At 37.8% G+C, this 25,270-nt stretch overlaps 3 protein-coding genes across 6 annotated transcripts; 1 reads left to right on the forward strand and 2 right to left on the reverse strand.

Annotated features, from left to right (window-relative positions):
- Positions 1-2,581: 2,581 nt before the first annotated feature.
- LOC134812840 (nestin-like) lies at positions 2,582-4,453 on the forward strand. Of its 4 annotated transcripts, none has more exons than XM_063820414.1 (2): positions 2,582-3,403; positions 3,485-4,453. In XM_063820414.1, exons 1-2 carry the CDS (start codon positions 2,606-2,608, stop codon positions 4,181-4,183), a joined length of 1,497 nt encoding a protein of 498 aa, XP_063676484.1. In that variant the 5' UTR covers positions 2,582-2,605; the 3' UTR covers positions 4,184-4,453. The 4 variants fall into 4 exon arrangements, with proteins under 4 accessions (XP_063676484.1, XP_063676485.1, XP_063676486.1 ...); XM_063820415.1 differs by having other exon boundaries at positions 2,582-3,283; positions 3,365-4,453; XM_063820416.1 differs by having other exon boundaries at positions 2,582-3,283; positions 3,536-4,453.
- Positions 4,454-4,458: 5 nt separating this feature from the next.
- On the reverse strand, positions 4,459-8,475 carry LOC134812841 (innexin inx2-like). The gene is made up of 8 exons (XM_063820418.1): positions 7,894-8,475; positions 7,117-7,213; positions 6,828-6,927; positions 6,632-6,723; positions 6,315-6,405; positions 5,958-6,165; positions 5,620-5,704; positions 4,459-5,383 (listed from the first exon to the last, which is right to left on the reverse strand). The coding sequence occupies exons 1-8, from the start codon at positions 8,071-8,073 to the stop codon at positions 4,971-4,973; spliced, it is 1,266 nt and encodes a 421-aa protein (XP_063676488.1). The 5' UTR covers positions 8,074-8,475; the 3' UTR covers positions 4,459-4,970.
- A 273-nt stretch (positions 8,476-8,748) lies between these two features.
- LOC134812659 (solute carrier family 25 member 36-like) lies at positions 8,749-18,252 on the reverse strand. Its single transcript, XM_063820154.1, has 10 exons — positions 18,144-18,252; positions 17,795-17,858; positions 17,121-17,257; positions 16,485-16,621; positions 16,024-16,105; positions 14,500-14,594; positions 13,565-13,672; positions 10,494-10,562; positions 10,298-10,352; positions 8,749-10,137 (listed from the first exon to the last, which is right to left on the reverse strand). Exons 1-10 carry the CDS (start codon positions 18,188-18,190, stop codon positions 9,960-9,962), a joined length of 972 nt encoding a protein of 323 aa, XP_063676224.1. The 5' UTR covers positions 18,191-18,252; the 3' UTR covers positions 8,749-9,959.
- Between the last annotated feature and the right edge of the window lie 7,018 nt (positions 18,253-25,270).

The raw sequence follows: 25,270 nt of genomic DNA on the forward strand, positions 1-25,270 counted from the left end.
GAACTGCTCTACGCTCTCTAACGCTTCCTGTCTCATCTTGTGAAACGTTGTTCTCATAATTCTCGCATCAGTAGCGGGATATAGCTCTCGTTTCACCGCACTGATCAGCATTTTCACGTCACCTCTCTCCTCACTCAACAGCCGAATGTTCTTGACTTTCTTGAACTTTGCATCGTCTTCTATCTGATTTGCTAGCCTCAAGTCTAGATTGTCCTTTACTCCGCATAACAGGACCCATTGCTCGAATCTCTGTAAGAATGTACAAAAGTCATCATTCTTCCTATACCTAGGCGCCTTACACTTCATCGTGTATACTCCCTTATCTCTCTCTGTATTTCCGGGTTGCAAATCATCACTCTCAGTAGTTCTCACTCTTTCTTGAAATAAGTTGCTCGTGTGCTCCAACTTTACTTCTTGATCCCTCATCAATCCCTCTCGCTCAAGTTCTGCGTCCTGTCTCCACTTGATCATATCTCTCTCCAACTCTCTCACTCTGCTCAAACACTCCTCTCTCTTCTCGCTCAAATCAAACAACTCCACCTTCTTTTCTTTTATCTGATCCTTATCATCATCCGAGTCTAATTTCTTCATTTCCATTTTCATTTCCACCATCTCATCCAAAATTAGCTCACTCTTTTCTGCCAGTTCCTTCAGATTCTTTTCCATCTCTACGAGTCCAGACATGGTACCACTTTTCCTAGGTTCTCCAGATAGTGTAAAATAAGATGGCACCTAGACCAGTCCTCCCGGGCGTACCAATGGTATACAGTGCCTGCTCACAAATCCTCTCACACTACACACTATACTCTCAGTCGTTCTTAGCGACTGACAACCGCAATAACTCACAATATCTAAGTATTGAACTCTACGTTAATATAACAAATACGATATTCTAGTACCGTACACGGAATTAACAGAAAGGGATACTAAGGTGTTAATATCGAGAATATGAGTCAAATGGGAAATATAAACTCGTTACGAACGCTAGTAGAACCACTAAACTCTTAGAACTTGCACTTACTCTGAATTGACTGAAACACGATCTTCGAGTATCGAAAGCTTACTAATTTACCCCACACGGAAATAGGTGAGGCAACTTTAATTTGAACGGTATAATGTGGTATAATTCGTTCCTACGCTAGTGTTGAACAAGGGAAACAGTTGAATCGATTAATAACGTTCGAATGATGAATATAAAGATATTATCAACAATCACAACTTAAACTGTGGCAAGACGGGCCACGTTGGGCGTTCTAGATCAGCGGTTAACACTTTGATTAAACACGTCACCTAAAGAGCTTTTCCAGAACTAATCCTAACGTGTCCAGAAATGCGTTATCGACACGCGCCACGTGATACCACGTGGTCACTTAACTACCTAAATCTACACTCATTACTAACGGTCATATTAATCACTAAATTACAATCTACACAACTGCTAAAACTACTCTAAAACTGCTGCAAACAGCCTACATATTACACTATTAATATGATAATTATAAGCGCCCAATACTCTTGCCAAGTACAAGTAAAATCCGGGCTTTCTAAAACAATTTGTTAAAATTCGCCCAAATTCGCCATTTTTATAAAACTAGAGAATCAAGACATTTAGATTTCATCGAATCAAGCCATTTACTCATTTAAACTCAGATTTATTTACAAATTGCGATGTTTATGTTTTAGCAAAAACATCGATTAAAATACGCAATGCACCACTAACTAAAGTGAAACGTCCATGAGTCACATGCATAGACTGACAAGTGATTAAAATGAGTAATATGTAAAAGGGCCGTACAAACATGAAAGTTGTGACCCACCGTAGATGGCACCCACACTGCATGCATGATTGGATATCCTTTTGATTACCTCAGAACACCAATTAGTCCTAATTCAGTTTTGCTGTTAAAGTGTGCCTTTACTAGTTTAGCCGGCCGCTTGTTCTCAGCTGAACATACAGTCAGTACCCGCTGTCAGAACCATGCCAGATTAACATTTAATAACAGCAAAGCTGCATTTTATTAAAGGTCGCTTTCTCTTCTATCTGCAGCAAGATCGCTGTCACCTATGTGCAGCGATCAGTTCCCAGGTTCTTTTTCTCGAGATCCCTGCAGACCACTTAGCAGAATACGTATAATCGTATAATATACGCTGCTTGTAGAGCTTTGTTTGTGCAGTGCATTTTATGCGATGCTATATATCTTACACTAGATCCAGTGTCCAGCACTGTACAGGAGGGTTCAACTCTAGGTAAATGCGAATGTTTGACAATACAAAGTCAAAATAGCACCCTTCCTTTGTTAAACAGCAGTGTATCTGTCATTGGGGAGGCCATTAGTGTACATTTTCACATTAACTTGCTTTAGAACCCTCTACCTTTGTTACATTCCGTTAGTTTTAAAGTTGTTCGCAGCCTTTTGTACGGCTGCTTTGAAAAAATGTATCGTCACAAAATTTTAAATGGGTTAAGTTTTAGTAGCGTCTTTTTATTTTGTGTTCTGGCACGTGCCATATTGTACTGATTTGGTCGATAAACACATTGACAACACAGTGGCCCCACTAACAAAGTACATTTATTAGAAAATGATAACTTGATGGTGAAACAGAGATGGAAGAGATAGCAGAGCGAACAGAAGAGGCTGTTGACTCAGTCCTCCTAGGCGCTGATGACGTCACACACTCCCTTCATGACGTCACATATGATGTCGTCATAAAGACGTCCACGTTTATCGCCTCCTATCTTATCTACTTGCTTATAATGTGCATCGTGCTTGATTTCTGGGACAAGTTGAAAGAGCCTACTAAACAGTTTCTCCGGTCAAAGATTGAGAAGTACGTCGACCAGCGGACATTGACAGAGTTCTTCAAACAATATACAGACAGACGAACTAAAGGACAGGATAGGGACACTCCCCCTGATCAACTAGTAGTCGAGAACAAGAATAGCCTCATATTAGCTGAGACACAATCGGAAGCGCAGATTATAACAGAACAGCAAGTTGATGCACCTGCAAGTGAAGAGTGGGATTCTGCAAGTCAGGAGAATTATGATGATCCGGTAACAGCCGCAGAAGTCAGTGAAGTTGATGATAAGGAAACAGTCGTAGAGAAAGAAGATTTTGATCGGTTAGAAGTTGCAGAGAAGGAAGATGAAGATCAAATAACAGCCGTAGAGAAGGAAGATGAAGATCATGTAGGAAATCTTGTGGATATCGAAGATGATAGTCAAATTATAGCAGCTGTAGAGAAGGAAGATGAGGATCAAATATCAGCCGTAGTTGATGATGTCCAGCTATTGGTTGATGTTGACGATCAGGTTACTGCAGTAGAAAAGGAAGATGATCAAATAGCAGCCGTAGTTGAGAAGGAAGATGATGTCCAGCTATATGTTGATGTTGACGATCAGGTTACTCCTGTAGGAGGGGAAGATGATCAAATATCAGCCGTAGTTGATGATGTCCAGCTATTGGTTGATGTTGACGATCAGGTTACTGCAGTAGAAATGGAAGATGATCAAATAGCAGCCGTAGTTGAGAAGGAAGATGATGTCCAGCTATTGGTTGATGTTGACGACCAGGTTACTCCTGTAGGAGGGGAAGATGATCAAATAGCAGCCGTAGTTGAGAAGGAAGATGATGTCCAGGTATTGGTTGAAGTTGACGACCAGGTTACTCCTGTAGGAGGGGAAGATGATCAAATAGCAGCCGTAGTTGAGAAGGAAGATGATGTCCAGGTATTGGTTGAAGTTGACGACCAGGTTACTCCTGTAGAAGGGGAAGATGATCAAATAGCAGCCGTAGTTAAAAAGGAAGATGATGTCCAGGCATTGGTTGAAGTTGACGACCAGGTTACTCCTGTAGAAGGAGAAGATGATCAAATAGCAGCCGTAGTTGAGAAGGAAGATGTTGATCATATTACTGCCGTAGTTGAGAAGAAATATGATGTCCAGGAAGAAAATCTCGTGGATATCGAAGACGATAGTCAGATAGCAGCTGTAGAGGGTGAGACAGGGAGAGGGCAGGATAACTGTGAAGAAATTTCTGGTGTGATTGAAGAAGATAACCAACTTGTTAGCGGAGATAAAGATAAGCCGTTGAGCGAAGCAGAAGTTGAAATCTTTGTCCAGGATACCATCAGCAAGGCTGTCCAGCAGTACCAGTCCGAGAAACAATCTAAAGATGCTTAATTAAGCAACATACCAGACATTGGAAAATTGACTATGAATAAATTTTTGGAGTTTTAAACTCATTTTAAAGTTTGCTATTGTATTTTAATGGTGTAAAATTTTAACTGCGCTGTCGATTAAATGCTGTCGAAATAGCTGCACTTCTTGGGCATGATTCGAGATTTTTCCGGATTTATCACAAGAACTTTAAAATTTGGTGTTGGCATGTTTTATCTATGTCTCATTTGATAGACTTGGTCTTATCTTACTTTGGTTGAGATTCGATTCAAATCGTTCTGTATTATCTGATCTTGATAGTATTAACGATAATCTATGCATGAACCAATAAAAACTATGAGAATAATTGCAAATAATTCAATTTATAAAATATATATATACATACAACATATTTAGTAGTTACAGAAGTCTTAAATTGGCTACAGTGGACCGTTGGCGTAGCTTTTCCTTAAACGAAAATAAATCTTATAAATTGATGTAATTCTTCGAAGGTATTAATATTAAACGACATAAAATAATTTCCATGCCCGATGTGGCAAGATAACGTTACTGTTAGCTGTTAAATTAAAAACAACAGAAACTTCTTCGACTGGAAAAAGTTAGTGATCCTATATTTAATCGGCATCATTCCTGTGTGACGTCTGTGTAAAAGTACACCTTTTCTAGTGCCTCTGTAATTCATCGCTACCAACTTTGATTTTGAAGGTTTCACCGTCACCAAGACGCTGTCTTATTTGAACTTAAGGAGCCTATATGATTGAACTAACATAACCTAGTTGAACTAGCGAGACTACAAAGTGTCTTCAAACTCCATTTCATTGTCAGGATGTACAAACTCATCCTCCTCCTCGGCTCTAGAATCAAACCCTGACCTGTCAGCCATTCTCAACAAGTTAACCAGCTCATTCAACACGTGCTCAAATATCTTGGGGTTCACATTCTTTGCGATCAGTTGCAGGATCACACGGCCCGAGGTTCCTGATTTCCTCCAGATCTCCGAGTAAGCGGGTTCATCCCGGAGGAAGGCTGTAGCGAGTAGGTTCCTGTAAGCTCCCTCGATGAAGCAGAGGTTGCTGAGGGCTATCAGGACAGAGAGAACGTTAACGATAACAGTGATAACCATCCCTCCCCAGTAGATTAGGAAGAGATATTGGTTAATAACGTTGGCCGCTAAAACGCACATTCCTTGCTCTTCTTCAATTCCTGCAACACGCTAGCTTGTCAGCACTCACAAACCGGGATCAAGCAAAGCATGGTGCCTTTATTGGCCCAGTTCACGGTTGGGTACAGTTTTGGTTTTTTAATTAAATAATGAATGAATGTCTACCAAAAATATCACTCACCTGCGACAAAAATGATCACTATTTTCGCATAACTTCTTTTAATATCTTTTAATTAAACACAAAATTCTGTCACCGAGCTTCTAAGAAAATATTTACCTGTAGCTCCCCAGCGTTTTATCTCACAGGAAGCCATCTTTGGGAAGAGCTTGTCTTGTATCAGACTTTTGTAATCCTCGCCAGGCTGAGATAAGAATTAAGTTAATCTCTCGATAAAAACCTTGGTCACATCAGTTTCACTCAGTGTAACTCAGTGTGAGTATTCTCCTTCTCATTAATATGTTGATCACATGAGCTGTAACATAGTGTAAACATGAGTGTGTAACATGAGTATAAATAGAAAACAAAACTCTCGAGAAAGCACGACCGTAAAGCAAGAAAAAAATAGCATTGTCATTGTCACATGGTCACTGTCACGTCATGGTCATTGTCACTACCTCTGATTCTTCAGCAGCCCAGTCAAGCCCGTAACTCATGAAGCTGCCAATGTGGAACATCTTCTCGGTCAGCCAGAAGAGGATAACAGAAAAGAGGAGATAGCAGGATTTAGTGAGCATGATGGAGAAGAAGAGGAGGTGCTTCTCTACTCTCTTTCCGTAGTACTGGTCGGTGTGGATGTAGGCGTGAACCCGAACGTATAGCCACCTGGGGTTAGATGAATAACATACAGATCGTAGAACAATAATTAAAACCAAGTGTCTGGCTTTGACATGACGAGTTATACAGGACAGAAAACAGGGGTTATGCAGGACGGAAACTCAAGATTAAAAACAGGAATAAAAAGAGCTACTGACCTGGCAGCCTTTTTAGTGAGCATGTCTAGTTCTTCTGCTGTCTCCACTGGATTGTGTAACATTGATATCACCGGCTTCAGGTCACCCATACCTGCAAGGTACATCAAATAAAACGTCAGAGTTATATCGCCATTTAGAAATTGTCATCGTCTTCTAAGCTATAAAAGTATAAAGGAGTAGGTATATACTTATAGACTATAGAGCTCATATCATCCTCAATGTTTTGAGTAGAATGAGAGAATGCTGTGTTCGGATTTAGTATTCAAGATTTATAATTTCGTCAAAAGAATTTCCAAATCTGTTTAACTAGCTCCTACCGAAGAATTTGAACATCATGTAGGGTAGGAAGAAAGCGCAGGAAGCGGTCCAGAAGTAGAATGCAGTAAACTGGTACCAAGAATGGTAAACTCTGTGATAGAAGGATTCAAACGTTGAAGCAATGAAATATGTAAAAAAGCAGAAAATCATAGCCCAAATAAAGTTCAGATCTCAACGTCAAGCAACTACTATTACCTCTGAAATTTGGCGTATTTCTTTTCCAAAGGGCAAACAATCCTGCCTCCGTTGTCGAGAATTTTATCCAAGCAGCCTGGTACATCTTCAGGAAATACTCCTGAGGAAGCTCGTGTATAGACTTTAGATTAACTTTTTAGCTAGTTAATACGCATTATCATTATGCAGGTAAGAAGTTAACTAACGAAAATAATAATTAATAGTGAAAATGATTGAAATTTCTTCTCGGTGTCATTAAATAATGGCCCTCATAGTATTCTTTAATTTAAGCTACCAAGTTGTCACGAACCCGGGTAAGGCAAAATGGAGCTGTGGTAGTCGTAGCCTTCTCTTAGAGTGTAGATCCCTTGCGTCCAACAATAATCCTTCGCAAACTCAACCGGAACCTGAGTAACACATTACTGTATTAACAGTATTTTGATAAATCAACGATATTTCACAAGTAGACGATGCACTGAAGCTAACTCCACTTAAAGTTGGTGATTCGCTTGCCAAAAATAGACTCGAACACAACAAAAATCACGGATAATTTGGACGTGAACTCGTTTTTACAAGTGGGAGTTTGGGATGGGAGCTGTTTTAAGGCATCTCTTAAATAAATAAAGCCTCTTCTTGATCTTAATGCTGATACATCATAATTTTAGTAGACGGCATGTTCCTTTAGGTGGGTGGAGTTAGCTTCAACTTTAGTGCCTCATTGCCTCTTATTCCCATGTGAAATCGTTAACGTGCCGGTCTAACGGCACATTTACACTGCACTTGTTAGCTCCGTGAAACAGAAATTAGTTTACATTGGAAAATGGAAATCCAATCATAATGCCCTGTAGCCAAAAGCTTTTCCGTTGTCGATATGGAAAATTGTAAACTAAAGCTTAAGTTAGTCTAGATCGCTGAATTTCTATTTAAATATGCCACTGAAGTCCTACAGTGACTGCACATGAACCCGGACCATGTCATATGGAGGTTTTAAAAATTAATCTGCCTGCTCTGACCTCAGTAAGTCTTGCCCCACACGCACACAACATGATCACTAATGTAATATTTAATAAAAACGCGGATTCCACACCTTTAAAAAGCCGTCGCACTCTATAACACTCCCAGTATATGACCGTATAGTGACTATACTCCCAAACAGGACGGTCATGATGAACATGAAGCTCCTGTTCCACTGGTCCCACACATCGTCAAGGGTGATGACTTTGAAGGGGGCGAGCCGGGGAAAGAGAGCTAGAACTTCTAATACCATTTCTGATTAGCGAGTGAGATGGAAGAAGGCTGGTAGTGGCGGGATTCTGTTACAACTTGTAATGCTACCTTCTCTTTTGGCAGAATGAACACAAGGACAGATTCTTATCGGATCAGTAAGAGTAGTACTAGTCTTTAGCTGGAGATACTTCTTTGTAGTAGGTAACAAATAAACGACGTCTGATGGTTAGTGGTGACACACTCCGTTGGACATGAAATTATCTGCAATTGCTAAACTGTTAAAGTTACTCGGTATAGAACCATCAAACTTAAAGCAAATGTTGAGAACGGGACAGCTGCGGAGTAAAGACTGGAAAGTACGAGGTCTTCTTTGAGATAAATTACAGGCATACACTATCTCTATCACACAACAAAAACACTATCTCTATCACACAACAAAACACTCGTTAATGAAAGAAATACATCTGCAGAGTGATTAATGCATGTTGAGACTTGCTTGTCCAATTGTATTTACTCAAACAACAGTTGATTTTCTCATAAGTTTTAAAAGATCGGATAAATGTTTGATAGAATTTTGGTCATGGTCACGTGAGTTTTGCTAAACAATAACAACGCATAGAGTTATATCAAAGAACTAAAAAGCTATAACAAAGCAGCAACAACGTACAAATTGGATATTTTACAATCCGAATCATAAGAGATCGTTCACATGTTAAAGGAAATGTTTATGTAAATTGAATTGTAGTGTAACTTTTACTCAAGGGCTATTTGTAAGATTACTATCGGAGGGTGTACAAAATATCTAGTTTGTGAACGATCTCTAGGTTACCATAAATGAAAAAGCGAACAATTGTTTTTTAAGTATAGCTACCATGGGCTTTATAAGATGTGAATATCAACTATCTATATAATCTGACTATAGAATATTGCAAAATCGACTAGAAAAAATCCAAAACCTCGCTGTTCATAAATCTATAAGTTAATATTAATAGAAACAACATAATATCTGTCTATAACCAATATTGTATAGTAAAACGACGATTTTAATTATTTTCTATTCTTACTTCTTAGACAATTTTAAGAATAATAAATGTAATCTTAATTTCTAGCTAGAAAGATTTATTTACAGAAGGAAAATCAACACATATAACAAATTAAACATTTAACTTTGGGTGACTTTGATCACAAATTTGGAACTGAATCCAGTTCTTCATTAATCATTTCGGAAATTTCTCTTGGGTATAAATTCCATAAAAAATGTAAAAGCAAAGATTATGAATTTTTTGAAGTGTAGCTAGGTTTTTTTTCAGGAAATCTGGTGTCAGAGAACTGATTATAGTTAAGGGCACTGTGTAGTAGAACGTTTGATAATCAGGGCACAATCCAGATATCTACCATCCAAATCCCAACCATCAATTCATATCCATCAATTCTCATATTTTATATAACTTACCAGAACTACTATATAATTAAGTTTTGGGAGTTCTTTAATGACACCGTTCAACTTGAAACGATTAGATAGCCTCTAATATTGCTGCAGCTCAAAAGATAAGATACTGCAGTTGAGTTGTGACATTAACGACTGCACTGAATCGATTAAAGTTCGCCAGAATAAGAGGGTAAAACAAATAATGACACAAATAATTCAGCAGCAGTCCAGGAGAAATCGTTTCAGATCTGGGCTCCCGTCTCTAGAATGATAAGCAGTACAGAAATATTATGCAAACATATCTCCGACTGTTAAATTGTTCCAATCATCACGCACAGCTCGTATTAGGTTATGAATCATTTCTTTCCATCCACTGATCAATCATCTTTTCAAAACTACCATTTCATCTCAGCAACCAACTTCGGCCTCACATTTTGACAGAACACAGCAAGTCAGCAACGTATTACCTAGTATTATCCTAATTAAAAATATTTTGTTCAGTAGTTCTGAAAGTAAGAGGATTTCTGAAACTTATCCAGTAACCCCTCGTACACGAGGAATGTGATGATAGTAAAGGGAATGGTTTTGTAAAGGTGCAGAACCCAGCCCCCGTACATTCCGACTAGACCTTCTTCTTTGTAGATTAGCTCACATGTCCGCCAGAACTTCCTGTACCTGTACAGAGAAAAGTTATCAGTTCAGATGAGCCGGGTCTAGCAAGATACAACATTTTTATAAAAACGTTCCTCAATCGCTAGATTAATTTGATTGGAAGAACAGCTGATAAAATGTGAGCTAACAACTTAATAATAATGTATTTAATTGATTAACTTACTTTCTTTTGCGTTCAGAGGTCTCCAGATCTTCTCGGAGTCGCGTCCTGACAACCTCTGAAAATTTAGTTTGAGTCTCACTAAATTTTTAACAAATTCTTCAAACTACGACAATAGCTTTATAGTTTTATACGAAGCAATTTTTAACCAGATACTACTCAAAAGCAGTAAAAGAATCATGATTAGTATAAAACTTACCGGTGGGGTACATAATCGTGCTGGATATTATCTTTGAGACACTAGCTGACAGTGAGAGATGCAGCATAGCTGAAAAGTTTAGATTTAGTTAACTGTCAAACCTGGTAAAACTCCAGAGACACATTCTGAGTCACATTTAGGCTGATAATTAGGTTAAAATATATTCCGTTAAGTCCGTTCGTCGCTAGTGAATCTGCGGAAACTCCCAGGCAAGTTATTTACCAGTTACTGTTCGGTATGAACGGTGTGAAATTCCTTTTACAAACTACAAGCTCACGTGACCAAACACATTATTCTACTTTATCACGCGGTCAGTAGTCAGTATGTGACTTGTGTCTGGACAAAAGAGAAAGACATGAGCGGTATTGCAGACCATTTGTTCTAGAACTTGCTGGATGCTCAATTATGCCGTATGTGGTCTAGTCACGTGACAGATAATATAATGACGTAGCTGGACTGAGCCGCGCGCCAAAAATAGAAAATTACTGAACTTGCCATAGAGAATTACCAGATGAGAAGCGTTCAGCGGCCGCGCGTTCGGCGGCCGCGCGTTACATGTAAGAAAGCCCGTTTGCAAATTAACTTCGATAAAGGGGGCAATTATGTCGTTAGTCAAGTAGATGTCTAAACTCCCAATGTATAGAAAAATACGTTCTCATTTCGTACACCTATACGATTCCTGAATACAAGATTATAACCTTATCTAGATTGTATTACAGCGCGTAAGTCATATCACTACACTTCAAATAAACATCTATATATATACTATATTTGCCACTAATTGACCAACACTATTGCTTTAATTAGACAGTAGAGTATTTCCAGTATTAGAGAAACGTGGATTACACATGGCTGAGTGTATAAATAGCTCATGTGCGACGTGCGTGAGGAAATGAATATATTCAATATTCACATAATATGTAATCACATGAAATTATTGGAACACATCACAAATTGTAGCACCCCTTTGGAGGAGTTACCAATCTATTTGAAGTAACCAGATCTTGTGAATGAGAATGATGTAAAGTAAATAAAAAGATAAGGGACGGTTCACATGTTACGTCAGCAATATTACACCATGTTCACACTTCTTCCACCTACGTCAGCAAGATTACACATAACTGTTGTGTGGAAATTACATAAGCGTCATCATTGGGGCTTACCTCGCCCCTAGTAATGCTGACGTAACATCTGAACTCTTCTGATTGTAACACCTGTTGCAAGGGCTACAAATCTGGATGACATAAAGTAAGCGGATTTCCTGAATGAGAGGGACCTTGGATAAAGTATATTTAAAGTATGGTCTGGATTTTTTGTTTTTGAGAAAAAAAGCAGCGATACAGTTTGTAATTTGTAGGGTGTTCATCCCGCTAAAATTAATATCAAGGTACGATCTTAAGGTTCATTAGTTCATTTTAGTATAAAAGTGAAGAGTAAACACTCTCACATTCCATCTTATCTAATAAAATGCAATATCAATCAGGGAGGTATGTGTACGGATATGTAGTGAAATTCTTGTACGTGTTTCGGTAAGTTGGGATGTAAGCTGCCTGATAATGGATCTCCCTGTGAACACTCTGACGTTTTACAACTGATACCATCTTGTAATCTGATCGCTGGATTCAAAGAATTCGATTATAGTAGAAATTGGTGCCATTCATTATACAGTTAAACTGTTCACTGCATTGTCGTCTGTGCACAAAGCACAAGAAAAACACATACAATATTTCTAGAAACTTCTGATCAAAGACCATTTCCTTATTTATATTGTAGGATTTTTTAACATTTTAAGCAAATTTTATTGAAAATTCAACAGCAGAGCTATTATTCAAAATAACTTTTCAGTTATTTTCTTCGTTATATATCGATTATCGCCCACATATTATAAATTAACTTACAGTAACATATTATGTAATTTTATTTATTCCAAGTCACAATAACACGTACGCAGGACATTGCTCATGACAAAGTAAAGCTATATATAGAATTGCCAGTAGTAATATATATATTACTACTGGCAATTCTCCCAACATTATAAGAGTTCTAGAACCTTCTAACGTTATTTACCGTACTATACGTGAATATTAGAAATCTAGACCACAAGAACTATCAAATAAGCCTTAACAACAGGAAATATTTGGAACAGTGAGCCTTGTCAACATGTAATTTAGATTATATCCAACATACTGACATAGTACATACTGACATGCTGAATGGCTGGTATGTAACCCTGCCAACAGCAGTGTGCTATGATACTACTACTGTGTAGGTAGTGTGTGTGTGTGTGTGTGTGTGTGTGTGTGTGCAGGACTCATATAATACACAGTACCAAACATTACAGCTCAGACATGTTAAGTGAAATTGTTCATTTGTTCATTCAGCTGACAGCTAATTTCACTACTTAGGTATTTTCCGTAAGAGGTATGCTACGAGGAGTAGCTGCTGAGATAGGACATAGCTTTCCGTAAATTGGCGGGCTGAGGCGCAAACATTTTCACGAGGCGGCCTAATCAGTAATCCTATACCTACAAAGTAGTTAACTAACTCACCCTGCCAACAGCAATTGCTCGGTATATAAGAGTTACTTACTAGGTATATAAGAGTTACTTACTAGGTATATAAGAGTTACTTACTAGGTATATAAGAGTTACTTACTAGGTATATAAGAGTTACTTACTAGGTATATAAGAGTTACTTACTAAGCTAGGTATATAAGAGTTACTTACTAGGTATATAAGAGTTACTTACTAGGTATATAAGAGTTACTTACTAAGCTAGGTATATAAGAGTTACTTACTAGGTATATAAGAGTTACTTACTAAGCTAGGTATATAAGAGTTACTTACTAGGTATATAAGAGTTACTTACTTAGCTAGGTATGTAAGAGTTACTTACTAGGTATATAAGAGTTACTTACTAGGTATATAAGAGTTACTTACTAGGTATATAAGAGTTACTTACTAGGTATATAAGAGTTACTTACTAGGTATATAAGAGTTACTTACTAGGTATATAAGAGTTACTTACTAGGTATGTAAGAGTTACTTACTAGGTATATAAGAGTTACTTACTAGGTATATAAGAGTTTTCTCTGTAGGAGGGCGAGAAGTAGGAATATCCCAACTTAGCCAGTTTTAATTCCTCGTATATCAGGAAGTACAATCCAAATTCGAAGGAGCCTGCAAGAATTCTTAGAATTCATGGGTTAATAATGATACAGGAACTACTGCAACTGGCAAATACCCAAATACAAGATTCTAGAAAAATCTAGAAGAATCTATCTATCGGCAATGGGCATCAGGTGATAAAATGAATCCAACGCTAACTATATAAACTGATTCACATTGGTTAAAGTGTAAACAAAATTAATTTCATAAATTGTTATGAAGTAAATTAGTAGAGCTTCTTTTGCAGTTAAAAATCTACCCAAGTTTTAAATTCCGCACTAATTTGGGAATGTTGGAATGAATTCAAGTTACTTCCTGTGTTTCCTGGTTAAAACGGTCACCAGGAAATGTAACAAACTCGCATAAAATAATCATGACGACCTTATAGCCCCAACCACAGCCCGACTTGATATGAAAACGTTGATCATGTTTAATTAAACTGACTAAACTAGCACTTACCCACAAAACTAGCACTTACCCACTAAACTAGCACTTACCCACCAAACTAGCACTCACCCACCAAACTAGCACTTACTCACCAAACTAGCACTTACCCACTAAACTAGCACATACCCACTAAACTAGCACTTACCCACTAAACTAGCACTTACCCACCAAACTAGCACTTACCCACTAAACTAGCACTAACCCACCAAACTAGCACTTACCCACTAAACTAGCACATACCCACTAAACTAGCACTTACCCACTAAACTAGCACTTACCCACTAAACTAGCACTTACCCACTAAACTAGCACTTACCCACTAAACTAGCACTTACCCACTAAACTAGCACTTACCCACTAAACTAGCACTGACCCACTAAACTGGCACTTACCCACTAAACTAGCACTAGCACCTCTGAAGAAAGCCTTGTGTCTCTCAGCTTTCCACAGATTCCGGGTTGTGTTCCATACAGCACTTCTGGAGCACCTGAGACAAATTCAGTCTTAGAAATTAGAATGTAGTACTGTAGTAGTCACGTAGTCACGTAGTCGCGTAGTCACGTAGTCGCGTACAGGGACATAATATTCAGTGTTAGAGTTGGAGTAGCTTTTTCACGCCCTCTAATGGTAGTGTGTGTAAAAGTTTGAACGAAACGCAGCATTGGACTTGTTAACGGGAGGTCTGCATATTATCACAAGTGCATAGTACTCAAGCTTGTTGGTACTGTTACAGTTAGCTTGTTGGTAATGTAACAGTTGGATCCAGTTTAAACTGGTCACATACTGGCGGGAATCTCATGTCGACTACCATATTAAGCAGATGTTTCCTTTGACTGACCGCCTTCCGGAGAATTGGAAAATTACAAACAGTTAACATTAAAATTAAGCTGTCGTCAATTTATTCACATTGACCGATTTCCATTTTCCACGTCGCCTGATACGCATCAGTAAAATGATGTGTATATAACTGTTGTTGTATCACATAAAAAGGTTTTATTATCACGTACTAACTGTTTCATCGGCATGTAGGAAACTACGAAACCTCGTACACTAGCATATCAAGATAACGTGCATACTTTAAACCGATCGGCTGATATGTGAATATTTAGAGAGAATATTCTAGAGATAATTCTATAGAACACATTGACATGGTAGGTAAAGTTGCTTGACCACTTGGCACTTTATAACTTAGATATTATATCATGAAATTAGATTATTCCAACAGTGAGTGACGTTAATCAGAGACGTTTCAGGCCACTGAACAGTGGAGGAAAATTGGTGAAATCAGGTACTAAGTTTTGCACGTCGACTAAGTGTAATTTTGGAATTTTTCAAAAGACCCACCCACCCCCTTCGCGGTACTAACTGTTTTCTCGGATAATTCATAATAATTAAGACACCCACCCCTTTTGCTGGCTTTTGCGGTAGTAACTGTTGAGAAATCATGGTACTAACAGTGTTTTGTTATATAAAATAAGATACCCACCCATAAATTGCTTTAAACAGCTCATTAAACATTGGGAAATGGGCAAATTATACCCACTATTTAGTAGGTGCTTCGTTTTCAATTTAGTCGAATTAGATAAAAAGTTACACAAAAAGGAAAAAACTCAAAAAAAACCCCAAAAAAAACTTTTAAAAAACCTAAAACCCAAAAAACCCATTCCCAAAATTGAAATTAGAGTTGAATTATGGGGTTTTTTTTGGTTTGACACCCCCCTTAGTACCATGTACTAACTGTTTTTCTGGGAAATGAGCAGCAGACCCACCTCTGCACTTAGTACAAAAGTACTAACTATGTTTTAGAAGAAAACGTCTCGTCCATGACAAAGGCGTGGGCCGAAACTTCGACAACTATTTGTTTAAGGTTATTACAAGTTTTTCATGTAAATTTATTCACTAAACTTGGTACATACTTTCGTTCGTCGAGCTGCAGTTTGGTCTTGACAACCCAAAAGGGGTTCATTGCTAGAGCGTTGATAATCCCAGCTAAAGTCCCTGAGAAGAAAACTTGTTACCGAAATGTGCAAAAGTTTATACAATATATTGTACTCTGTGTAAAATTATCTTTATCCCGGTTGTTGCGACAAGTAAAAAATGCTCTTACTTGTCGCAACAACCGGGATAAAGATAATTTTACACAGAATACATTACAACAATGCGACTCATAAATAATACTCCAATCCGGATTTTACAATATATTGTACAATATAAAAGTTTATACAATATATTGCAAACTCATTGAGTGGGCAAATTGCTTGAAAAAATTAATAAAAAAGCTTAACCGATCCTCTATAACGCATTTTATTATTTTGTTCAACGTGAAAACAAGATTATCAAATGGGCTTGGACTACCCGATGCTTTAGGCTACTTTACCTGATGTTAGATGAACTATATGTCCCTGACTGCAAACATTCCGGACGAGTTTCCTGCATTCCGAATTAGCAAGGAAGAAGAGACCTTTACTGGAAACCACTGCCGCTACGGAGGGGGTCAGTCCTTTAAACAGGGACCTGAGGTAGGGTTTATCAGAAAAGGGCCTTTAACGTCATTAAAAACGTTCACTAATTTCAGAAGAAGTTAAGGCAGGTTTTTCCTTCGTCAACACGGTCAGCCAAAACACTGTTGTGATTCAATCATTTGACAATATAATTGAATGTGAGTTCGAAGTTTTTAAATTCCAATGGAGTAATTAGATAATCACGAAGATCAGACGGGTTACAAGCTCTTTGCTCCTCTAATTATCAATGCATATATAATTTAATAAAGTAATTATCTAACTAATAATAATAAGACAAACCAGGATATTATCAATCCTGGCAGTTTGACAAGTTACCAGAGCAACCTATTACAGGGTACCAAGTAAACAAGCTGGATACATCAACATGGCAGGATTTACACAAAATCCTTGGGATAAAATCTGAACGGATGAACCGTCAGTTACTGACGGCGTCAGTAAACCGTCAGTTACTGACGGCGTCAGTATTCACTCTTTGAGAAACAGAAACTAACCTGAATCCCTCCTGCCCGACTATAGTTCTGTATTGTTTCCATATTGAGGTAACACTGGTACTGTTCCTGGGTGCCACGAGATGTCGTGGTCCTGGTCCACCTGTTATACAGCTGGCCGAGTAGGCGGATACTGTCGACTGAAACACAGGCACAGTTATTAAATGTCTTGTTAATTATTCGTCTGTAATTCATCAATCTGCACATTGTGCAGTGTGCATAAATGCACACATAATCACATTTCAATATTCTGACTCAGTTCAATATTTAAAAAGATGGCTAGGTTTTCTACTCATATATTTAGAGCGTACCATGTTGGTAATTATATTACCAACATTCAGTAAATTATCTAATTCAATTAAATTGACGATATTCTCAAATAACCACATACATGGAGTATTTTAGACCCTTTAAAGAGGAAACTTATTTTATGGGCACTTTATCACAATTGCCAAGAAGACACCAATTTATTATTTAGTAACTTTAAGAATCTGCAGATTAGTTATGATGACATTAATTGGGTGTCATGTATCAACTGTGTGCAAGCAATAACACACTACAACTCTGTCGTATCTTGTCTAGCCTGCAAACAATACCTTGTAATTAATACACAGCACACACATCAATATACACATAATTAACACAAGGTGTGGTCAAGCACAAAGAGCTGAAATTACCTGCTGTCTTGTTTTCAGTAGCTCTATGGGCGATGTGACAATTACTCCGATAAACCCCCCAGCCCTGCATTTTGGTGTGGATTAGAATTAAATAAAGAGAAATCAAAGCTGCTGGTGAATTAAAATTCATGATATATTTGGGAATGGATAATCATAATAAAATTGTGCTAAGATAATTTGTGTGTGTATATCGGTTGCAGTATCACATTTCTGTTCTGATTAGAAGAGTAAGCCTTTCAGTGGCTGAACTGCTTGAAAAACTTAGAAGTCAATGAACAGGTGAAAACAGTCTATCTTGATTGATTGAAAAAGTTTTTTCTAAATATTGCCCTACACAAAGGTTACTTACGCTCCAGCTGTTAGATGTACCAGAGAATTGACCTCCTTGGTGCTCATGCAATGTCAGGTGTGGCTTCAGTTACTTCCCCTCCTATTCCAATGATTATTTATTAGAAAAAGTCTATGAATTTAAAGCTTAATTGTGAAGATTAAATCGATTCTATTGACAAAAACCTGAACTGACTATTGATACAAAATGCTATAAAATAAAGATGATGCAGTCAAAATTAAGGGTAAAATCAGTTTGAGCTGCTCTGGACCCAGGCCATGTGAAAAGTGTTTCTTTGCTTAAGTGCCACATTACATAACATCTGTGATCCTGCCTATTTCTATGGTTTCCAGTGCCATCAGATTATTACTTTCTGAATAAAAATGTGGGGGGTTGTTATCAATGCACGGTAAATTAATTAGAATGGCAAATATATTATATTTGTTAAATACAGTCAAATACAAACACAACTCTTAATTATCGAAAGGTATGATGTGATGCCACAAATCAGAACGTTGCCCAACACTCACTTCAAACGAATATATTTAATGAATTATTTATATATAATGTATTAGATTTTATTAATTAATAAAATTGAATTTGATAAATTATTAATGTTGATGGAAAAATATATTTATTTAAATTATTTTTCCATTTAGTGCAATGATATTTTGTAGACACTTGTGATGATGTTATGTCATAATATTTACTTACTTACTTACTTACTTACGAGTATGGAGACATAAGTTCACCAGATCAATTCCGAAACTTGGCAAAGAGAGTAAATGAACAGCTACACTACACAGCTCCTTACTGGACATTGTGAACTAAACTACCATATTAATAAGTTCAAGCCGACAACGCAACGGTCCCTAAAACTTGTTCGCATGGAAGAGGAGACAATGAACCACTTTATTGGTGGGTGCCCGAAATGGTCTTACCAACGATGAGGATACTTTGACTCCTTCTATCTTAGTGTGACAGACATAGTGGACAATTTCTCACTACCAAGGATCATCGGCTTCATACAAGCAACAAAACGATTCACTAAATGCGGAGAAAAACAAAGTCTAACTTTTTTCTCCACTAATATTTTGCCGGGTAAGCACAGGGCTCCAATGCTCTATCTTACAGTGGTCACGATCTATCCAATAGTGTTAATGACCACAGCCCCCTTCGAAGAAGAACAACAGCCAACTAAATTCAGCTTTCCAACACCGATAAAATCGATACACCAAAAGACCAGTATCTAGTAATTCAAGACAAATTGTAAACGTTCGCAATTCAAGGAAAAATACCAATTAAATGACCAATTGCACCTTGATCGACAGAATCAACATATTTAATAATACTAGCTAATTACAACGATCAATGACGTATTTAATTGCAGGGAAAATAAGGCAGAAAGCTGGTAACTTCAAATAAAACAATGGCCGCAGAATCGATCGACAAGCACCAGTCTCAGAATTAAATGGTGAAAAAAATAGTGGAGAAAAATTCATTCGAGAGACAGTAATACGGCTGCTAACTAAATTAAAGTATGACAAATGCATAATGTTCATAATAGAACATGAAACTTAAGACAGTATTGATTGCAGCGAGAGGACACAGAGGACGGTATTATGAGAAAGCAATACCTGTTGACGAACTGGACCTAAATCTTGCACACACCACCAACGATGAAGACAGGGGTGATGATGTTGATGATGAAGATGATGAAGTTGATAAGTAAGTAAAATACAATTTTACAACAATTTTTATTGATTATTATATTTATTGCATAAACATATAATATCCATTACTCCAGGAGTGATGACAGGATATAATAGAACAAGAAAAACCATTAATAAATTTCGGTGGAAATATAAGTTACCTGTAGCGCTCGATTTTCGAGTTGTAGGTTTATAACCTACCAAAACGCGCGCGCATCTATTTAATTGCAAATCAAAATGTGAATGTTCATTTATAGATAATGACCGAATAGAATTACAACTGAGCTTAAACAATCATGTATCTTTTCAATTCCAAAATTTAAAATATCAAACTTAAAATAAATGTGTAATAATAACAAACAAACAATATCTAATATTTAAAATTTTAATTTGTTGTAGCGTTAACGGGTGATACTCGTAAAATATTTGTTCCATATATTAGGACCGTCGACGAGTCCAACTCGGCGCGCGTCCTGGTAGGTTATAAACCTACAATTGTAGCGTTGCGCAAACTGCACTATGTTTGACGTTCGCGTTTGTCCATATTTAATGGACTAACCCGGCGCGCGCTTATACTTCGAAGTTTCGTGCCTCGGGCGCTATTTCGAAGAAATTTAAACGAGTAATATCCGTTAATATTATGTATAATGTACATTTTTATTGTATCGCGTCGTGAAACCCATTGTCGTTTCTACAATATAAAGGGGAGCCGCGCGGCGGGTCATACAACGTATGACATTGTTACCTGAGGACCCCAGGCTTTAATGTTGGTAAACAACATTAAAGCCTGGATGATAGGCTGAGCGCGCCCCAGTAAATGACATTGTAGCGCGATGCGTTACTGTGCCGCGCCGCGCACTCAATGAGGCTTCTCACAGCGACATCGGCGAGATGCGCTACTGTGCCGCACCGAGCTGCGATGAATTGACATCGTCAATTAACGGCTCTTACTAAATCGCTCGCCCAAAAATTTCACGTGACTTAGGTTTTTTTGGTTTTGCAGCCGTACAAAACGGTTTTACATAAACCCTAATCCCAACGGATGATGATTAATCACTCTACACTTGACTGTCACGTAACTTTTTCAACCCGTTCTCTAGCTGTAGTGTATGTACTAAGAGCGCCAACTTGTGGGTGAGATTTTATGTCTCAAAACCCAACTTATTATACACTATTGGAAAGGTCTCATTGAGTAGAGTCATATGGTACCAAATTTTGGGGAAATGGCTGCTTCTAGCGAAAGTTATAGCCCGTCAAAGTCCCAAAATTGTCACTTCAGAAAATTGGGCGGGACATCGTGTTCTTAAACTTTTTGGCGAATTTTTTTAACATAATATTGTTAATCACATTTTTTTACACAAGATTTGCTGTATGCCGTAATTTTTAATCCATTATTACAGTCACAATCAATTTATTTTGTCATCAGAGTTTGAATTACGTAAAGAGACAATCTGTATTCCGCATGGTTCCCGGCGCGCTAGTTTGTCTACAAATTATTAATTCGCGCGTTACAATATCAGATTTACCCAGCAACGCACATGTTCGCACCAGAGGGTGTTTTCTCAGATTTTGTGGCGGATATGAATCTTGCCCCCATCATGTATTTTGCCTATTATTGAGCTATTATTCTACCTTATTCAAACTTATTCTGACAAAAGTTATTATTAACAACTATGGTTGAAATTATCGAGAATTCAGCAAGTAACTAGTGACCACTTACAATCTACTAGCCGGTCACTATAAGTGACCAGCTATTAGTATAATTAATGCTCCTTCTTTATTATTAGTAGCCACTCTTAATTTGATAGAGAGGGAGCATTTCAACTAGTAGCCGGGTATTGACCGCCTAGTGACCGGCTAGTGACCGGCTAGTGACCGGCTAGTGACCACCTAATAGCCACTTTTATTTTGATAAAGAGGGAGCATTTATGCTAGTAGTCAGCTAGTGATCGGCTAGTGACCGGCTACTGAACACCTAGTGAACAGCTAGTAGCCAGTAAGTGGTCACTAGCCAGTTAGTAGCCGGCTAGTGACCAGCTAGTGACCACCTCTTAATTTGATAAGGAGAGTATTAAATTGCTAGTAACCCCAGTAAGCCGGCCAGTGATCGGCTAGTGACCACTTTAGAAGTACCGATTAGTGACCACTTTTTAGTTGTGATATAGTTATGACTTGGTTATGACTTGGTTATGACATGGTTCTAACATGGTTATGGCATGGTTATGCAATGGTTATTGGTTATGCAATGGTTATTGCATGGTTATGGCACGGTTGTGACATGGTTATGCGGTTGGGACCATCGTGTAATTTGCCTAATATTGAGATATTAACAGTTTCAATCTACCTTATTCTAACTAATTCTACATTGAGCCATTAACAAATTACGATTGAAATAAATCATCGAGAATTAAGCAAGTAAATGGCCACGTTACTAATTAACTAATAACTTTAACTAACCATTTAATTTATAAACTGTTGAACCATCATCTACTGTTGAACCATCTACTACCCCAAACTATGTATATAGTATATATGACCATTTTAGAGTGATTCAGTGAATATTTTTGGTATAATATATATTAATTATAATGATACTATGAAGGTCAACCAACAATATAAGATCGTGAAATAAATCATCTTAAGACGTTTTAGGTTTTTTCTGAAATTTGTGGCGGTTTTCGCCCCCGTTTGGCAAAATTGCCCCCATCCAGTTTAGAGTGGTTCTGTGTATGTTTTTGGTATGGTATGTTCACAGTAGTTGCTCCTAAAGTCAACCAACAATATAAGGTGGTGAAATATACCATCTTAAGACGTTTTATGGTTTTTCTGAAATTTGTGGCGGTTTTCGCCCCCGTTTGGAAAAATTGCCCCCATCCGGTTTAGAGTGGTTCTGTGTATGTTTTGGTAAGGTATGTTCACAGTAGTTGCTCCTAAAATCAACCAACAATATAAGGTAGTGAAATAAACCATCTTAGGACGTTTTATGGTTTTTCTGAAATTTGTGGCGGTTTTCGCCCCCGTATGAAAAATTGCCCCCATCCGATTTTAGAGTAGTTGTGTGTATGTTTTGGTAAGGTATGTTCACAGTAGTTGCTCCTAAAATCAACCAACAATATAAGGTGGTGTTCAAATAAACCATCTTAGGACGTTTTATGGTTTTTCCGAAATTTGTGGCGGTTTTCGCCCCCGTTTGGCAAAATTGCCCCCATCCGATTAAGAGTGGTTCTGTGTATGTTTTGGTATGGTATGTTCACAGTAGTTGCTCCTAAGTTCAACCAACAATATAAGGTGGTGAAATAAACAATCTTAAGACGTTTTATGGTTTTTCTGAAATTTGTGGCGGTTTTCGCCCCCGTTTGGAAAAATTGCCCCCATCCGGTTTAGAGTGGTTCTGTGTATGTATTGGTAAGGAATGTTCACAGTAGTTGCTCCTAAAATCAACCAACAATATAAGGTGGTGTTCAAATAAACCATCTTAAGACGTTTTATGGTTTTTTCTGAAATTTGTGGCAGTTTTCGCCCCCGTTTGGCAAAATTGCCCCCATCCGATTAAGAGTGGTTCTGTGTATGTTTTTGGTATGGTATGTTCACAGTAGTTGCTCCTAAAGTCAACCAACAATATAAGGTGGTGAAATGAACCATCTTAAGACGTTTTATGGTTTTTCTGAAATTTGTGGCGGTTTTCGCCCCCGTATGAAAAATTGCCCCCACCCGATTAAGAGTGGTTCTGTGTATGTTTTGGTATGGTATGTTCACAGTAGTTGCTCCTAATGTCAACCAACAATATAAGGTGGTGAAATAAAACATCTTAAGGTCCATTTTATAGTTTTTCCGAAATTTGTGGCGGTTTTCGCCCCCGTTTGGAAAAATTGCCCCCATCGGGTTTAGAGTGGTTGTGTGTACGTTTTTGGTATGGTATGTTCACAGTAGTTGCTCCTAAGATCAACCAACAATATAAGGTGGTGAAATAAACCATCTTAAGACGTTTTATAGTTTTTCTGAAATTTGTGGCGGTTTTCGCCCCCGTATGAAAAATTGCCCCCATCCGATTTTAGAGTAGTTGTGTGTATGTTTTGGTAAGGTATGTTCACAGTAGTTGCTCCTAAAATCAACCAACAATATAAGGTGGTGTTCAAATAAACCATCTTAAGACGTTTTATGGTTTTTCTGAAATTTGTGGCGGTTTTTGCCCCCGTTTGGAAAAATTGCCCCCATCCGGTTTAGAGTGGTTCTGTGTATGTTTTGGTATGGTATGTTCACAGTAGTTGCTCCTAAGTTCAACCAACAATATAAGGTGGTGAAATGAACCATCTTAAGACGATTTATGGTTTTTCTGAAATTTGTGGCGGTTTTTGCCCCCGTTTGGAAAAATTGCCCCCATCCGGTTTAGAGTGGTTCTGTGTATGTTTTGGTATGGTATGTTCACAGTAGTTGCTCCTAAGGTCAACCAACAATATAGGGTGGTGAAATAAAACATCTTAAGGTCCATTTTATAGTTTTTCCGAAATTTGTGGCGGTTTTCGCCCCCGTTTGGAAAAATTGCCCCCATCGGGTTTAGAGTGGTTGTGTGTACGTTTTTGGTATGATATGTTCACAGTACTTGCTCCTAAGATCAACCAACAATATAAGGTGGTGAAATAAACCATCTTAAGACGTTTTATAGTTTTTCTGAAATTTGTGGCGGTTTTCGCCCCCGTATGAAAAATTGCCCCCATCCGATTTTAGAGTAGTTGTGTGTATGTTTTGGTATGGTATGTTCACAGTAGTTGCTCCTAAGTTCAACCAACAATATAAGGTGGTGTTCAAATAAACCATCTTAAGACGTTTTATGGTTTTTCTGAAATTTGTGGCGGTTTTTGCCCCCGTTTGGAAAAATTGCCCCCATCCGGTTTAGAGTGGTTCTGTGTATGTTTTGGTATGGTATGTTCACAATAGTTGCTCCTAAGGTCAACCAACAATATAAGGTGGTGAAATAAACCATCTTAAGACGTTTTATGGTTTTCTGAAATTTGTGGCGGTTTTTGCCGACGTTTGGAAAAATTGCACCCATCCGGTTAAGAGTGGTTCTGTGTATTTTATGGTATGGTATGTTCACAGTAGTTGCTCCTAAGTTCAACCAACAATATAAGTTGGTGAAATAAACCATCTTAAGACGTTTTATGGTTTTCTGAAATTTGTGGCGGTTTTTGCCGACGTTTGGAAAAATTGCACCCATCCGGTTAAGAGTGGTTCTGTGTATTTTATGGTATGGTATGTTCACAGTAGTTGCTCCTAAGTTCAACCAACAATATAAGTTGGTGAAATAAACCATCTTAAGACGTTTTATGGTTTTCTGAAATTTGTGGCGGTTTTTGCCGACGTTTGGAAAAATTGCACCCATCCGGTTAAGAGTGGTTCTGTGTATTTTATGGTATGGTATGTTCACAGTAGTTGCTC

This window comes from Bolinopsis microptera, chromosome 3 (assembly GCF_026151205.1).
Source record: "Bolinopsis microptera isolate Bmic1 chromosome 3, MBARI_Bmic_1.0, whole genome shotgun sequence".
NCBI lineage: Eukaryota > Metazoa > Ctenophora > Tentaculata > Lobata > Bolinopsidae > Bolinopsis > Bolinopsis microptera.

Bases quoted from the DNA above. Each gene is read 5' to 3' on its own strand.
- LOC134812659 (XM_063820154.1), bottom strand. From the start codon at position 18,190: ATGAGCACCAAGGAGGTCAATTCTCTGGTACATCTAACAGCTGGAGC. The intron at 17,859-18,143 runs GTAAGTAACCTT...ACCAAAATGCAG, and splicing joins GTACATCTAACAGCTGGAGC to GGCTGGGGGGTTTATCGGAG. The intron at 13,673-14,499 runs GTAAGTGCCAGT...GAATTCTTGCAG, and splicing joins TGCTAGTGCTAGTTTAGTGG to GCTCCTTCGAATTTGGATTG.
- LOC134812841 (XM_063820418.1), bottom strand. From the start codon at position 8,073: ATGGTATTAGAAGTTCTAGCTCTCTTTCCCCGGCTCGCCCCCTTCAAA. The intron at 6,928-7,116 runs GTTCGTGACAAC...GAGCTTCCTCAG, and splicing joins CTCCATTTTGCCTTACCCGG to GAGTATTTCCTGAAGATGTA. The intron at 6,166-6,314 runs GTCAGTAGCTCT...ATCTAACCCCAG, and splicing joins CTCACTAAAAAGGCTGCCAG to GTGGCTATACGTTCGGGTTC.
- LOC134812840 (XM_063820414.1), top strand. From the start codon at position 2,606: ATGGAAGAGATAGCAGAGCGAACAGAAGAGGCTGTTGACTCAGTCCTC. The intron at 3,404-3,484 runs GTTACTCCTGTA...GTTGACGATCAG, and splicing joins ATGTTGATGTTGACGATCAG to GTTACTGCAGTAGAAATGGA.